Source organism: Phaseolus vulgaris, chromosome 7 (genome assembly GCF_000499845.2).
Source record: "Phaseolus vulgaris cultivar G19833 chromosome 7, P. vulgaris v2.0, whole genome shotgun sequence".
Lineage (NCBI taxonomy): Eukaryota > Viridiplantae > Streptophyta > Magnoliopsida > Fabales > Fabaceae > Phaseolus > Phaseolus vulgaris.
This window is the reverse complement of record NC_023753.2, coordinates 29,090,703-29,107,919: the sequence shown is the minus strand read 5'-3', so window position 1 is coordinate 29,107,919 and position 17,217 is coordinate 29,090,703. Positions and strand designations below refer to the sequence as shown.

Below are 17,217 nucleotides of genomic sequence, written 5' to 3'. Positions count from 1 at the left end.
AGTTTTGATTATTTTAAAAAAAAAAATACCTATATATATGTCATAGTTTATAATCTCATTGTGTTAGTTGAATACAAATTTTTTCTTAATTATTTGACAAGTTTTTTTAAGTAGTTACCAAATTTAAATTTCAGATGCATCATACGTAATATTATCTTAACGAATTTGAGTTTGAAAAATAATATTTAATATTTTATGTCATATAATGAATTAAAATTTACACGCACAAAAAATTCATATTTATTTTTTAAATATTTATAAAGATAATAATAAATTTGTAAACTTATATTTTAAATATTTTTAAAAAAATTAAAAATTTTCTTACAATTATCACATCTCTCACAAATTTCAATAAATTTTTTCCATAAATTTTCCTTTTATATATTAATCCAAACAATCTCATGTTTTAGATATTTTTCTTTTAAATTATTTAAAATTCACTTTCTTAAATTATCATACATTCACTCTAATCCAAAATAAAGGATAAAAGACTTTAACTATGGATGAAATTGAGTTAAATCTAAGTCCATTTCAAATAGTTCTTCTAAAAAACATTACATCAAACCTAACCTAAAATACATATAAACTATCGATTGCAATTAGATTATGTAAACGTCAGTGTTTAACTCGTTGGTTCAATCTATTTAATATAATAATATTATCTCTCTAGAGTGAACAAGTGTACATAAAAAAAAATGTAAAAAAGTATACTTTTCTTTTATGAAGAAAAGTGGTAGAGTGAAGATATTTTCAGTATTATTGGATCGAACATTAATAACATGTGAAATTGTCAGCTGAAAGTCAGTTGCAAGATTACTACATGTGTTGAAATGGCTGCTCTTTCAAGGTCACTCAACCAAATTTATCAGTACATAAAAAAAAACTGAACTTAGATTCATACAAAAATGAAAGCTAACCCAACAAAACTCCCTTTAGTTGGAAAGTCAAGACTCCCACATTTATAGAGTTAAGATGTGAAGAAATACAACTAGTAATGCATGTGAACTAATACAATTTCATCTTCATGAACTTTTTTGTATTCCTGCATTGAAAGTGTTTGAAATCCCAAACTCTGTGAACAGATTGGCTCATACTCTAAATGGATAGTGAGCTCTTCAACCAATATAGAATAGTTAATAAAAATATTGTAATAAATTTATCAAAGGAATGGATTTGTATGTTGTACAATATCAAAAACCAAGTTGTAAATAAGAGCTTTTAAATCAGAAGTACTTCTCCTGTTTTCTTTCAATCACCAAACATTCTCACCAAGATTCCAACCTTGCAAAGGTACCTAGACTTATAATATATTTTAGCCAGAGAGAAGAAAGGATAGTAGGATTTTAATTGGTTAAATTTTATTAAATAATTGCAAACTTAGTAGGGAATATATTTTGTCCCTGTTTGATTTAATCTTGTAAGTTCTATTTATCTTTTGGAAATAAAAAATGAAAACAATTCAAAATAACTTAAATTCTTTCATAATTGATCTCAATTTCAAGTTGATAATTTTTGTATAGATAAAGTACTATTATCAAAAGATATAAAAAAATACAGTCAGTATTAATATTGTAAAAAAAATGATACAAAATATAGTATTAATAAAGGTATATAAATAGCATATGATTGAGATAATGTAATATGTTTTACCTAAAGAGGTAGAGTAGGTGGGTCTTTTTTACAGTGGGTGAGGAGGTGAATGATAGTTGCAGTAGGCTTTTTTACACTAAAAGAAATGATAAAACAAAGTTAAGATCTGATATGGATGTAAAAGTGGAAATATATTTGTCAAAATGGGAAATTGAATAGAAAAGGATGGTTTGAAGTTTGAAGTTGGAGAATGAATGCATAGACATAGTGACAGTGAAAAGGAATATTTGTGCAAATGATTCCAAGAAACAATAAACAAAACTAGAGAAATTAAACAGAAAACAAAGCTCCTTTAACTTTTCTCCCTCTAACCGCTTTTCTCTGCTGGAAGACCAAATGTAAGAAGTGATGTGATACTGTTACTTGTTAGTACCACTCACTGCTGGTGCTTGGCATAATAAGATCAAACCTAACTCTTTATTCACCCTGCCTACGACTTTAACTTAGTAGACTCAAAATGCACATTTTTAGTTTATTTTAGATACAGAATGTGTGTCTTTGTGTTACTACCAATATCACCATTGCTTCTCTCTACTGTCTCCAACTTCCCAAGCTAGACCTGGTCTTGGATTTGGGGTAAAAGGCCTCGAGAGAAAGAGAGAGAGAGAGAGAACGAGGCTTGCCTCACTTTATTCCCTTTCAAATTCGATACTTTGCTCTGTACCCATAACGAGGTTTGGTTTTGCAAAACAGAATCTCTCTCTCTTTCTCTCAACCTAAACTAGCACTACCACATTCACTTCTTTTTCTTGTGCCTCATAATCTCTTATAGCTCTTACAACGTATCAGGGGGTTGTCCCATCTGTGCTTCTTTCTTTCCTTGGATTTTCATCCTCTCCAAAAACACGACCATGTGAGTGAGTGTTTTCACTTGTACCACATTGCCTACAATGCTCACTAACTGGGATTTTCTCTGTTCCCTCAACGTTACCTAAGAAACAGAGGAGTGCCCCCCACTTTGTTGTGTTCCACTCCCAGTTTCCAACTCACTACTTTGATCAACCAACCTGTTATTGTGTCTTTTTCAACCATTTTAAACTCAACCAGAAATTAAAGTGAAACCCATGTTCTTAGGGTCCTGACCCTTTTCATCTTGTCCTATTACTATTATTATACTTTACCTCCTCTTCAACAAGTAAAAGTTATTATTAGATTGTTTTCTGTTGTTAACTCGGAAGGCTTTATGAAGTTGTCCCAACAATGAGAGATGAGCACTCGAAGAAAAGCAAGGTTTGAAAAAATGATGCCACCTGGCCCTCCTCTCCTTCAGATTCCTTTGCATTGTATTCTGTTTCCGCCATTGCTTACTCTCTGTTGTTCGCTCTGTAAAGCTTTCATGGCCCAAGACGTTGGTCAAGAAGTGGTTCAATATTAAGAGCAAAAACGAGGACTTTCACGCAGATGACGTCCTCTACGCAGGTGAGTGCTCAATTTTCTCGTGATTTTAATGTAATTAAAGACCATGGTTGGTTTTGCTTGAATCAGATTTCTCTTGCCTGCAAATTTTCTGAATATTAAACCAACTTCGATTCTCCTTCTTCTTCTGGAACTTGGTTTGTCTTTGGGTACCGGTTTTTTGTTTTTGTTTGAATGAGTCTGTAACTATCAAGACAAGATCTGCACTCTGCAGCTTGTGGTTTTTCTCCTTCCCTGGTTTCCACCTTTTGTTATAATTTTTTCAGGTTTGTGCGTTTGATTCATTATGTGGTTTGATAAAAATTTAAGTGGAAAGAGTGTGACTTTATTTACTTCATGACTTTTCTTTTTCAGGTGTTAATGAAGAGTGGAGCAGCAACTGTTCGCAGAGGGAGGAATGCACTGTCAAGAAAAGCAAAACAGGTTCAGTGCCCATACCATTCCTAAATCCCCACCCAGAATTTCTGAAAACTTTTGTTTTTCCTTTTTTTCTTGTCTCCTACTATGTCTCTCGGAGTGATAAGTTGTATTTTAATGCAGAGAGAGCAAAGAGAAGGCACTCAGACAGAATGCGGCGGGGCAAAGTTGACTCTGATGCAGCTCAGGATACAGATGTGCATAACTATAGGTATGCTTCATATTTTTCATTGTTGTGCTTCATTTTGGTGTCCCATGTCCATTTTATTGTAGTCAGATTCAGAATAATTGTTACTCTATTGAGTTATTCTTTTCTCCTGCATACAGAATCTTTGCTGCTACTTGGAATGTAGCTGGAAAATCTCCTCCAAGTTATTTGAGTCTGGAAGATTGGCTTCACTCTTCTCCTCCTGCTGATATCTATGTTCTTGGGTAGATTTCTGATTGTATTTGTATAATGTATTCTCTCCTTTCACCTTGTACAGTTCAAGTATGAACTCGTTTGCCTTTTCTTGCACTTAGGTTTCAAGAAATTGTACCTCTCAATGCCGGTAATGTTTTGGGCACGGAAGATAATGGCCCTGCCAGAAAGTGGCTAGCTCTTATTAGGAAGACCCTAAACAGTCTTCCTGGAACAAGTGGTGAATGCCACACTACTTCACCACTTCCTGATCCTATTGTAGAGTTAGATGCTGATTTTGAGGGATCAATGAGGCAGAAGGCAACCTCTTTCTTTCATCGACGGTCGTTCCAATCCTTCAGTCATAGTATGAGAATGGACAATGACGTGTCACTACCACAAGCATACCTTGATCGCCGTCTCAGCGTCTGTGACAGAATGATGTCTGGTCATAGAACAAGTGATTACGACCCCAACTATAGATGGGCTTCTTCGGACGATGAAAATGGCCCTGGTGACTCCCCAGTTGTAGCACAATACTCACCAATGACATATAAAGGTTTTTTCTCTATGGAGGATAGAGATAGGCAGACAGGGCACTCGAGATACTGTTTGGTTGCCAGTAAGCAAATGGTTGGGATATTTCTAACAGTTTGGGTGAAAAGTGATATAAGAGACGATGTTCACAACATGAAAGTGTCTTGTGTTGGCAGAGGGTTAATGGGATATCTAGGAAACAAGGTAAGCTTCATTTTGATATATTTTTATTACGAGAAGACTTTATTCAGAACATGGAGACAGCATTCTCATTCCCTTGAGTTTTCCAGGGTTCAATATCAATTAGCATGTCTTTGCACAAAACAAGCTTTTGCTTCGTCTGTAGTCATTTGACTTCTGGACAAAAGGAGGGTGACGAGCTAAGGAGAAATTCAGATGTAATGGAGATTCTCAGAAAGACAAGGTTTCCCCGAGTTCATGGCATGGGTGATGAGAGTTCCCCACAGACAATTTTGGAACATGAGTAAGCCCTTCATCCTTTTTCTTTGAATCTTTACTATGCATCTGAAGCTTGTAGATTTCATTTTACACTAAATAAAATGCAGTTCTAAGTCTTAACTTTTTTGCTTGTCAAGACCTAAACTTGTGGTTTAATTGGTGTAGTCGAATAATTTGGCTGGGAGATTTGAATTATCGGATAGCCCTTTCTTACCGTGCAGCAAAAGCTCTTGTTGAGATGCATAATTGGAAGGATCTGTTAGAGAATGACCAGGTTGGATACTTTGTACCCTTTACAAAGTGTTGCTACTTTTCTTGAATTATGTCATCCTAACCATTTGATAGCTTCTTCTTTCAGCTACATATAGAGCGGAGACAAGGTCGAGTTTTTGAAGGATGGAATGAGGGGAAAATATATTTCCCTCCCACATACAAGTATTCAAACAACTCAGATAGATATGCAGGCGATGAAAGGCAATCAAAACAAAAGAGAAGAACTCCAGCATGGTGCTCTTCTTTTTTGCTAAATTAGCCTTATAAGTATAACTATATAATTGTTTACGGGAATGTAATCCAATTTTTTGTTCATGAAGGTGTGATCGTATCTTGTGGTATGGTAGAGGCCTCCGCCAATTATCTTATGTTCGTGGGGAATCAAGATTCTCAGACCATAGGCCAGTTTATAGCATGTTTATGGCAGAAGTTGAGTCTGTTAGCCGTAACCGAATAAAAAAATGCTCTAGTTGCTCCAGTTCAAGGATTGAAGTAGAAGAGTTGTTGCCTCATTCACATGGTTACAGATATGCTGATTTGAATTTCTATTAAAAAATGCCATAAAATATGTCGTTCAGCCCGCAATTGAGGACACTGAAGAAGCGAAGTGTACAATACAAGGTAATTTCACCCACCTTTTACAAAACAATCAAACTCTACTTTGTTACAAAGTAATGCTTCTTGCTGATAAAAAAAACACACACAAAGTAATGCTTCTCACAATTTAAAAATTCAGTGAAGACATGATGCAATTTCTTCATCTAATCCTCTTCAGTTACGAAACATTTTCCTAAAAGCATGTTTATGCAATTGGATCCATTCATGGAATTAGGACCTAAGATTTCTGTTCTTGGCTATATTCATTTCAGAATTTTTGGCTCAGTTTGCATACGCTCATGGAATATTTAGTTCATAGATTTCTTGACAGCATTGCATTAGACTGTGCCTTCCTTCCTAATTAAGTTTTTGGTTGAGATCTCTTGCATGTCTCATTCTTATCCTTGGCTTGGTCCCCCCCTATTGTATTGTAGGTGGGTAATGCTCTGGGGAATGCTAGCCCCAACGTGATGTAAACATTCTGTTACTCTCATCCCGAATTAAGGTTCTTGTCCTTTGCATTTCTTCCTTTTCCCAGCATCTCTGTAATTATTTATTTTGTTTTACCCTAAACCTCCTCCTTATCTCTTTGTTGCAGCTGCAGAGTTTTGATTTTGCTCACTGTACAGAAAACGAGTATTTTTGGCAGTTAATCACTTCCTGGCTCAAATGCAAATAGCATCTGAATTCTTATTAATAAGGTAATTTAGTTTACTCATGTTACAATTCAGTGAGGAATAACAAAAAGTGAATGTATCATAAAGTAGAAATAAGCCATAAAAACTTCTTATCATTCTTTGATGTGTTGCAGAAACATAAAAAGAATTACTGCTGTGAAGGGTACTGATTGCTTGTGTTAGAAAAGATATGTGCAAGTTATGACGTATATGAAGCTTCTTTTTTCGTGGCAGCTAATGATTTCACCGAGAACCATTAAAGCTAATGAGTAAATTTTTCATGGCTTTGTTTTCATCATGGTGTGGTGTTTTCTCTTTTGTGATTAAGATGAAAGTTGCAACCAAAAGGAAAGAGAGAAATGCGCACAACATAGATTGCTTTATTGGCTTTTATCAGTAAGTAATTATTTGTACCCAATTCCAAATTATGACCCTTTTTTTTCTTTTACTTTCATTCTGATTCGGGAATGATTCTTCGGGCAACGTCAACACCTTTTCCGTCAATGTTTACTGTGTAATGAATCGGGTGAATTCGGCCCATGCTTAATAAATCTTCAAATCCCACTCCCTTTTGGCATTGCCATGTTTTAGAATATTTCATGTGAGAATTTTGAAAAGTAGTTCTAATAAAGAATGACATAACTGTTATAGCGATGCAATAGAAAGAAAAGGACGTGCCAAAGTGCTTTGCTCATACACCTATGTTGATCCCTTTCACAGTATTTATTTTCGGACCTATAATTATGGCTCTCATTTAAGTTGTCAAATCTGTGTGCACCATTCAGGATGCAACTTCTCTGTATTAGAGGAACCCATCCATTTCAAATAAATGTTAATTTTTTTGTCTTTATTTCCTATAAACTATTTTATTTTATGCATGAAAGTTACATATATTTGAATTAAAAATGAAAAATTGCTGATGTGACAAAGATGGATCGGCAATTATATCATATGCAGTCCAGATAGAGACTGCAAAGATACTGTGGTCATTATGGTTCTAACTTTCACTTTTTTTACAACCTAAATGGAACCGAAAAACCGAAAAAAAGTGTTGAAAACTTGGAATTTGGAAAAGTAACGAGAAAGCAACAACTAAGAAACTTGCTAACACAAAATGGAGGCTTAATGGTTTTAGTTACAATAACAACACAATAACTAGGCTTTCTGTGCCAATCCCACTTGCCATTCAAAAATCTCTCCACCAATCTCCACGCTCTGTTGCGGAGAGTGAATCACAACTCCACCAACAATGCCACGTGCCATCCTCAAGATCGAAGCGTGGCGTAAACGGATTCTTGTCTTTCGCGTGGTTATTCTCCAAGAATCGTAGGGTTCCAACTAGGACCTGGTACTTATAAGGAGATGTACATTAAAACAGCATTTTTATTTCCTAAGACCTACGAACAATAATCAAAATGTTAAAAACCAAAACACCAAGAATTCTTTTTACTTGGGGGAGACAAAAAACTTTAAACCTGAAGACATTCTGGCAACGTGCCGTCTGGCTCTTGTATATTGTTATGAAAAAATGGCCATTTGATGAGATTCTCTGAGTCGTTTTTTCCTATCATGTTCCCACTTTTTTTAGCCATCACATTATTAACCACACTCCAGATAAGACGTGCGTGCTTCCTGCTTTCAAAAATGTTTACTGTTTATTTCATTTAACTATGCTGTTCATTCATGCTACTCTGTTTCCTCTCCCTCCACCACCATTGGATTGGCTATGCCTTGTAAAAACTATTTCTGGACTTAAGGAAATAGACTTAGTAATGCATATCAACAAAGTTTAGAACTGGGATTGGCGAGTGTAAATACATGAAATAAAGTGAAAAAAGATAACATGCTTCATCTTACATCTTAGAACATTTATTAATTTTGAAATCTTTAAAAGTGAAAGAATTTGAGTATATCTGAATTAGAGAGAAAAAAGAAATAGTAATGGGGTAGGAGAGGAGGGGACAGAAATTTAAAGTGGGGACAAGGGTTGACAGTTGACACAGTTATGTTTGTATTTGGTTAAGCAAAGAAAATGCTTTTGAGGGACACAAAAATAGCGACTCTATACTCTAAGGATGCCAAAGGGAAAGAGAAGTAGTGCCTGCTGGGGCTCTTATTTCCAAAAACTTCTTACTAAAACACTCTCTCATCATTCTTATCTTCGTTTAATTGCCTCATTTTCAAATGTTATTTTATTTTATTTTATATTTAATTTAATTGCAACTTTACTTCTCCTACACTAATTTGTATGTGGTTATGTCTTTCCTGTTTTGATCACTACATCTGTTTCTTTTAATGCTTCAGATTCTTTAATCACGAAAATAAATTTGAAATCTAAGGATCTGAATTCTCAGATTTGGATCTGAATTCAAATTTAAGAAAACATGTGGATATAAATATATATATATATATATGGTAAATTATAAAACATGTAACCAGATTGTGCAGAATTAAACTAGATGTTGTCGCACTCGATTTTCTTTCTAATATTAAGAGTTGTTAAAAGCTCCTGTTCTCTCAAAATATATGCATGCTAAGCAGAAGCAGAAGAGTAGGATATTAGAAATGAATTGGACATAATTTGTCTATCTTAAAAGGCTAACTTAAAGGAAGAGTTTGTTTATCCTTCATAAAGAGTATATATATTTTAGCACACCATCTTTACATGGGTATATAGCTTTTATATTATATTATATTATATATATATATATATATATTATATTGATATTCTTATACTTTTCTAATTTATTTAACAACACCTTCATTCTTTGATATCATTACACCACTTTCTTTTGATTTAAAATATTATACTGACACCTTATTAATATCTTATTCTACGCCATATGCAAACTCAAAACTCTTTAAAAAAACTAATATAATTTTGTTAAAGTAATTTATTGGTAGCTAGTCTCATTTTATATTAGGAGAGAATGTAATTTATTTAAGAAAAATTATAAGGTATAGAGATTTAATAAAATTATCTAAAATTTAGTAAAAAATAAAGGAATACGTGGTATTTGAGAAAGATTTTAATTTTATATATTAGATAATATCAGTTAAGATTTAGAGAAATTAGGACTTATAAAATGTATCTCTCACTATAAAGAAAGAAACTTAACTTGAATGTTCTTGTTTGAAGTTATTTAAACTTTGAACCTAGCAACGACGCTTATCATGGGGTTAGGTAAAAATTTTCCTACCTCCACACAATAGTTTATAATTTTTTTGAGAAATAACTATATCATGAAGAATAAGAGACAACAAGTTCAACATGAAGATGATAGTCATGTTATTACTATGCAACAAATTTTAGATACCATAAGGAATTACATCGTGAAAATAAAATACGGAGGCCAAACAACAAGCAAAAATAGCCCACACTGAGAAAGAGCGACACAAAGAAGGGGCTCGTGTCAAGCACAGGCGACTATGGAAAGAAGCAAAGATGTCACACCACTTAATGGAGAAAGTCATGCAAGCCCATGAGAAGTTACAAAAGACCAATGAAGAACTACAACAAGTCGTGCACATAGAGATGTTCGCCAAAGGTGGAAGGGAAAATCCTTACCCAATACACGTACACGCTCAAGCAAATCCACAACCCTTCTCTAGGGCGATCAACATCTGCTCGTAAGGATAAAGAGTTTTTATCTTAATAATTTTATATGTGAGGAATTGTTATAAATGAATTTTATATGAGTATCAATATCAATCAAAGATAAAATATTATTATGTTTTTCAAAATACAAAAGAGTGAGAAGGACGAACCCCAATCCTAATTTTTCCAATTGAATCAAACAACTTTTTGCTTTGCTTTATTTATGTTCTTGCAATCTCATATACAACAAACTTTTTATATTGTTTTCTATTTAGTGAATATTATACTTGAGAATTCAATCAATTGTTTCTTGTAGGTTCGATATCCGTCTTTAAGAACAAATTTATTACTTTTAACACGGTACACGTGCTGTAAAATAATCATCAGTACCCCCTCACTACATGGTGTCCAAGATCACACCATTTTCAAGACTAAGAGAACTAGATAGTATTAAAATTTTTTTTAGCACAAATGCCAATATTAGGTGGCTCAGATGTTGTATGATGCAAAATGTTCATAAGACATTCATATGCACCGCACTCCAATGGTTCAGATCGACTTTTCTAGCTTGGTTGGATTGATAAAAATGTTGACTATGTGATAAGTTTCAAATTTCAGTAATATTTCATATTAAAATATAGACACTTATGAGTATTAATTGCTAAAATAAGTATAAAATAACCCCTAATTTATGAAATTATACCTTTTTTACATATTTTGTGATTTTAATTTAAATAAGAACAATTTATTCCTAAATTTGTGTTAATTTCAAGATTCTAGGGAAGAATGAAGATGATTGGGCAAAAAGGAGAATATACAAAGCTAAAAAGGGAAAGTTGGAACGCACCAGCACTGACCAAAGCTCGCCTAAGCCAGACACCACCAGTGGATCTCACTCAAGCAAGCTCAATCTCGCTCAAGCGAGCTCCATCTCGCTCAAGCGAGCCCATTAACGCCCAAGTGAGAAGTCACTTAAGCCTAAGCGAGCCCATCCATAATCTTCTTTTCTTGCTCTCCTTGCTTGTATGTGTGACTAATTCTACCATTTGGGATTGAGAGTAATCTGTTCAAACTCTTATGTATTGAGGTGATATCTAAATATAATATTTTGTTTTAATTGATGATTGGTATTATCATCTTGTTAGCAATGCTTGTTCACCTTGATCTTGAAATTTAGATTTAACTAGAAAGTACTTCTAAGTTTATGACCAAAATGATAATGCTTAACATATTTGAATACTAAGAATAGATTTGAAATGTTAATTGCTATCAACGTCTTATTTTACTCATAAGTTGTTTTTAAAAATATGCGAGAAATTGATATTTAGGAGATATCTTAATAATTTTATATGCGAGAAATCGATATAAATGATTTTTATACGAGCATCAATATCAATCAAAGGACACAATATTGTCATGCTAATCAAAATACAAAAGAGTGAGAAAGATGAATCTCAATCCCTATTTTTCCAATTGAAGCAACTCTTTGACTTGTTTTCTTATTAATCATTGTTATCATAACAAATCTCAACAAACTTTTATTATTCTGTGAGTCTTTTACTTGATTATTCAATTGTTCCTTGTGAGTTCAATATCCGTCCTTAAGGACACATTATTACTTCTGACAACGCGGTACACTTGCCGTAAAAAGTCATCAATATGTTCAGCTTGACTTTCAGTTAGGTTGGATTGATAAAATCACTAACTATGTTAAGCTTGACTTAAAGCTCAATTGAATTGATAAAATCACTAATTATATTTAGCTTGACTTCCAACTTGGTTGGATTGATAAAACCATTGCCTATGTTCAACTTGACTTCCAGCTCACCTGATTGATAAAATCGTTATCTATGTTCAGCTCGACTTCTAGCTCAGCTGATTGATAAAATTGCTAACTATGTTCAGCTTGACTTCTAGCTCTACTAGTTGATAGAATCACTAACTATGTTTAGATCAACTTCTAGCTTAGCTGGATTGATAAAATCGTTAACTATGTTTAACTTGACTTCCAACTTTGATGGATTAATAAAATTGTTGACTATGTTTAACCTCGACCCCATCTGGACCTGAACATTAAAAAGTTTACCTTATCAGGAACTATATACAAAAGCCACCTTATTAGACGGTATCTACAAAATTTTACCTTATCATAAGGTATCTACAAAAATTGACCTTATTAGGTAACATCTAGAAAAACTGACCTTATCAGTTGGTATCTACCAAAAACCGATGTTATCAGGTGATATCTACAAAAACTGACTTTATTTGGTATCTACAAAAATTCACCTTATCCGGTGGTAGACCTTATCAGGTGGTATCTATAAAAACTGACATTATCCAGTAGTACCAACCTAACTCTTTGACATTTGTTTAAAGTCTAACCCCTGTGTGACACAAGTAAGTTTGTTTTTCTTAACTTAGGCAGTTGTCGAGCCTTAACCCGTGTGGTAATTTGAATATGGACAATCAGTAAAACATTAAGAACAAACACAACCATATACTGTTTAATGTTTTTATGCGCGACCATAAATCTATCCCGGCACAACTATATTGTAATTTATTTCCAAGTTTTTCACTGAATAAACATCTTTGTCTCCTGCAGTTGAGGTTCAATGACTATTCACCAGTAGTTAGTTTGATCTCATATTAAGAGGAAGTGTAACTTATTTAAAGTCAGTTATATGTCTATTAATCATTAACAAATAGTTCCAATTAAATTTTCTAAAATCTTAACATAAAATAAAAGAATACCTACTTGTGATGCTTGAAATTTGTTGACAAAGATAGAAACTTTAAATATTAGATAATATTAGTTAAAATTAAAAAAAATAATAAAGAACTAACTAGGACTTATAAAAGTTCATCTCTCACTATGAACAATATGACTCAACTCTTAAAGTTATCTAATTTTGATAATGAGTCACTTTTAAATATTAAACTTAACAAATTTCTTGTTTGAAAAGAAATATTAAATGTTACACATCAATTTAAAATAACTAGAACAATTTTAGAATACTTGAATAGTTTTTTTTCTTTTATGTTAAGTTTTTTTTTGGGTGAATTCAGTCCAGTTTAAAAAGAAAATAATTACAATAATTTTTATCGATCATAAAATATTCAAACTTGGTAGCTGTAAATCACGTGAAATATGTACTATGATTCTTCCACGAAATTAGAAATTAAGGTTGCTTTCCATGAGGGACATGGCTTGCAAGTAATGCATATGCATAGGGATCAACCCGTAGAAGAATTGCATTTTTCATGCAAGTAATTAAATTGCTCACCTAATTCACCATCTTCTTATTCTGGAGGCCCTACCAAGGCTTCACCATCGGAGTGCTCGGGCCCAATTTAATGGATCATGTTACCTAACTCACTCATCATTTATCATTCAAACACACTTCAACTTTTAAGTAGTAAAACAAAATTTCAGTTGAAACTCAGATTCAATAGAATGGATTTCCTTGATAAGTTGAGTTCAATTCTCGCCCATGTAATAAATGTAATAAGGATAAAAACTTGAAATGTAATTAAAAGTTTAAGAAAAAAAGATTTGAAAGAAAGGCTTTGTGTGTGGGAGTGTACGATCAATGAATGAAGCATTGATACATGCAGTCCTTCTGCATATGCCTTTTCAACTTCAATGACAAATGTTTAAACTCACCTATATCTATATCTACACGTAATGCATTAGAACTAGGGTTATGTTATGGGCATTTCAACATGCATAGGTGGGAGGGAGTTTGGCCCTTTTGAGTGGACCACTTCACCATAATTGCCAAATTGACAAGTGCTACCAAAAAGAAAAGTCTTACCTGCAACTTTGAACTGCATTCGCATTGGACTTTCATACTCCATATCTATAGTCCATATCCATATATAGGACAGTGTGGGGGCACTTATGAATCATGAAAGACTCTACCTTGCTTTAGAATCATGACTAAATGCCAAACCTTTGGACTCCAAGATCATCTTTGTACCATTATTTCACAATTTTCAATCATCATAATATATATATATGTTTTGTAATTAAGTATCAATATGTATGTTGCAAAGAGAATTAAAACTAAATCATATCAGAGCACTAATTCCATTAATTTTGACTTTTGAGTTGATCCAATTAAGGTTCCAAAAGTAAATGGAGATGGTGATGTCAAAAGTTTATGGCGTCTCCAATGTATACGTTGGTTAAGTGGTAAATGATGACGGTGGTGTTTAAAAATGTTATAGGTTGGAAATTTCACAGGGAGAGACAGACATATTACGCAGAGAGAATTCTGATTTCTGACAATATTGACGCACGCTTGAAAGTTTCACAAAGGGCTATGATAAAAGTTCATTGGCTTTGGAAGGCGTCAAAAGCTAGCTAGATCTGACCAGTACTTCTACACTCCTATCTCACGCCAGTGTCATCATCCATTCCTTGCTCAAACAACAAAATTAAAGCACCACACACTCTTATATATACAAAAGAAAAGAAAGCTTCTTTCCTTTTTTTTGGTTATTTCTTTCTTTCTCATCATCCATTGCATTGCAGCAGATTCTTTCACCAATTTTCAGTGTCACTATTAAGTTTCAACAAGGGCATTCTTTACAAAGAAGTGCAAGGGAATTTCCTTCTTCTCGACCTGTGACTCCTTAATTTCTAGGATTGTACAAGTTGTTCACTGGAGCTTAGTAAAAGTGTCTCTCCTGTGCAACACCAAAACAGCAAAATCCAAAACAGATAATTTTAGGTATGAATATGCAACTCATCAGCAAGAGAATGACCAAATAACGAGACAGAATACGCAAGCTAGATCTGGCTAGCTAGCTAGGAATGGACCATAATAAGACAATTGAATGTATAGGTGTAAAGAATGAATTGGTCGTTATATGATACATAAATGCATATGTGGTGATGTCACAATCAGCTTTATTGTCTTATTGTGTCTTAAATATCTGATGTTTTTGCTTGTAAAACAAGGTATCAGTGCCCAGAATAAGAACTTAATGTATGCTAAATGGTTACAACGCAATCTGTTGATAATTAATTCGGACAATCAATGCAACAAGGCAATGTCAAATTAAATTTATCAAACCCTTATATGGTCCTCCTTCAATTCACATCCCTGTGCAGGCTGTGGAGTGCAGTCTGACTCAGTTGAATTGATTAGATATGAATATACAGAGATTCGACCAGAATAATTTTTTGAAGAGTTATTACTTTTTTTCTTAATATAACTACTAAAGGTTGTGTTACTTAATAAAATTATAAGATAAAACTAAATAAATTAAAAAATTACTCATATAATAAATTTACTTTCTAAATAACTTATTAATATAGTGTGTGTGTATATATAGTATATGAAGGGAGTGTGATATCATGGTTGGTATAGGATGAGTGCAGATTTTGCTGCTTCCATGATCCATTATTTGCTGCAGCCACGTGCATGGAGCTGAACCTCGTGTTTTCCTCCGTGCAAGTTTTTTCTATTCTGAGTTACTGTGTGCAGTAAGTACTGTTGCTATTATAGAGCAAAGTCCTTTATTTGTTTGCTTTTGTACCTTTGATCTTCTTACTCGCAATTCAAAATCACAATGCTCGCCTGTGATGTGAATGTACGTCATCCATTATTTCATCCCTGACTGGAAGTGGGTCTAGATATCTCTTGTTTTGATATGTGTAGTTTATGGATTCATTTCTCCAAATCATGCATTAAAAATGATACACAAAATGTTCAGGATATGTGTGCATTTATTATTTATTTACACTTTGAAACTAACCATTTCCTGCTCCCAATTGGGAGAAGAAAACAAGAGAATACTTGAATTATGTATATTTATACACTTAACATCAGTAGAATAGAAAACTAGGAGAAGATAAATAAACCTACTCATTATTGGAAAAAAAAATACAGATACAAAGAACACTACTGCACACTATTTATAAAATTAAAACAAACATAACAAACATCTAACTCCAATATAGTTTTGATTCTAAAATAACACATGGTGATCTGCAAAAGTAGATTTAAAAAATAATAGTTTTTATTCATATCACAATAAAAAAAAGTTATTAAATAAAAATTATTTTTATAAATAAAAATAAAAATTTGATTATTTAATGATTTTGCTAACTTAAGAAAATAGCAAAACTCATTGCAGAGAAAATATTAGTATTTAAAAAAATCATTGGATTGGATCAAATTATACAAGTGATATACTAAACCTGATTTACTGTGTAAGTTAAACTAATTGGTATCAATTCAATGCTAGAGTACAATTAAAATACTACATAAGTGCGAAAAAAAAAATCTTAAATTCCATTCTCAATTTTTTTTTATATCTCATTAGTTCGTTTATTTCTCATATATATATTTGAAAGATACTATATATTAGGAAAAATGCATTTTCACCCTTTATTTAAAAAATTATTTTGCAATTTTTTTATTGATATAATAATGATAATAATTTTATTATTATATTTTATATTTATTCAGATTTATGATTTTTATATTAATAAAAAAAAATATTTTGTGATTGTTATTTTAAAAGGTCCCAATGTATATATTAATCAAAATAAAGATACAGAGTATATTATTAGTTTAGTTGAAGACATGATGATGAATTTATTATATTTAGTTGGATAAAGAAAAATTGAATTACAATGAACAGTGTACATATAGTCTAAATTCAATAAGGTTTGAAAGTTACTAAATATGAACATAGTCAAAGAAACAGTTGTGGACAGAGAGTATAAAGAAGTAGCCTAAAGGGGAGCTAGGTTATATGCTAGTCCTATAACTAGTACACAGAGAGGAAGGGAAGGGTTTAGCTTTGAACAAGTTAAAGTTAATGGTGATGGAGGTGAATGAAATTAAGTGACATTGGTGTCATCATCTATGGTAATCTGTGCTTCACGCCACCTACCAGTGACTGTTACAAAAAACCATGCAATTGTTTCATGACATCATCATCTTAAACCCTCAGAAGAAGATGTAAGATTTTGTAACTTACCAATTTAGGCACCAATAGTTTTTATATGATGACAGAAGAAAACACACTGCACACAGTACTAATAATTATCCATATTTCTGCTAAGAAGAACGGTTAAATTAGGGCAAAATGTTTGAAGGAATTGAGTATTCTTGAAATACAAAATGATTTTAAGCATTGCAATACTTTATCTAAACTTTAAAGCAATTTCCTAA

At 32.7% G+C, this 17,217-nt stretch overlaps 1 protein-coding gene across 1 annotated transcript; it reads left to right on the top strand.

Moving 5' to 3' along the window:
* Positions 1–2,078: 2,078 nt before the first annotated feature.
* LOC137829737 (type I inositol polyphosphate 5-phosphatase 4-like) lies at positions 2,079–7,021 on the top strand. Its single transcript, XM_068636624.1, has 13 exons — positions 2,079–2,880; positions 2,982–3,069; positions 3,421–3,489; positions 3,607–3,694; positions 3,811–3,915; positions 4,006–4,624; positions 4,711–4,904; positions 5,045–5,153; positions 5,238–5,386; positions 5,473–5,773; positions 6,184–6,254; positions 6,348–6,450; positions 6,561–7,021. The coding sequence occupies exons 1-10, from the start codon at positions 2,851–2,853 to the stop codon at positions 5,702–5,704; spliced, it is 1,683 nt and encodes a 560-aa protein (XP_068492725.1). The 5' UTR covers positions 2,079–2,850; the 3' UTR covers positions 5,705–5,773; positions 6,184–6,254; positions 6,348–6,450; positions 6,561–7,021.
* Positions 7,022–17,217: the final 10,196 nt, after the last annotated feature.

What these genes read in the sequence shown, in the direction of transcription:
- LOC137829737 (XM_068636624.1), top strand. Translation starts at nt 2,851, where the DNA reads ATGAGAGATGAGCACTCGAAGAAAAGCAAG. An exon ending in ACAGATGTGCATAACTATAG is followed by an intron (nt 3,695 to 3,810) that starts GTATGCTTCATA and finishes TCCTGCATACAG; the next exon opens with AATCTTTGCTGCTACTTGGA. An exon ending in CAGACAATTTTGGAACATGA is followed by an intron (nt 4,905 to 5,044) that starts GTAAGCCCTTCA and finishes TAATTGGTGTAG; the next exon opens with TCGAATAATTTGGCTGGGAG.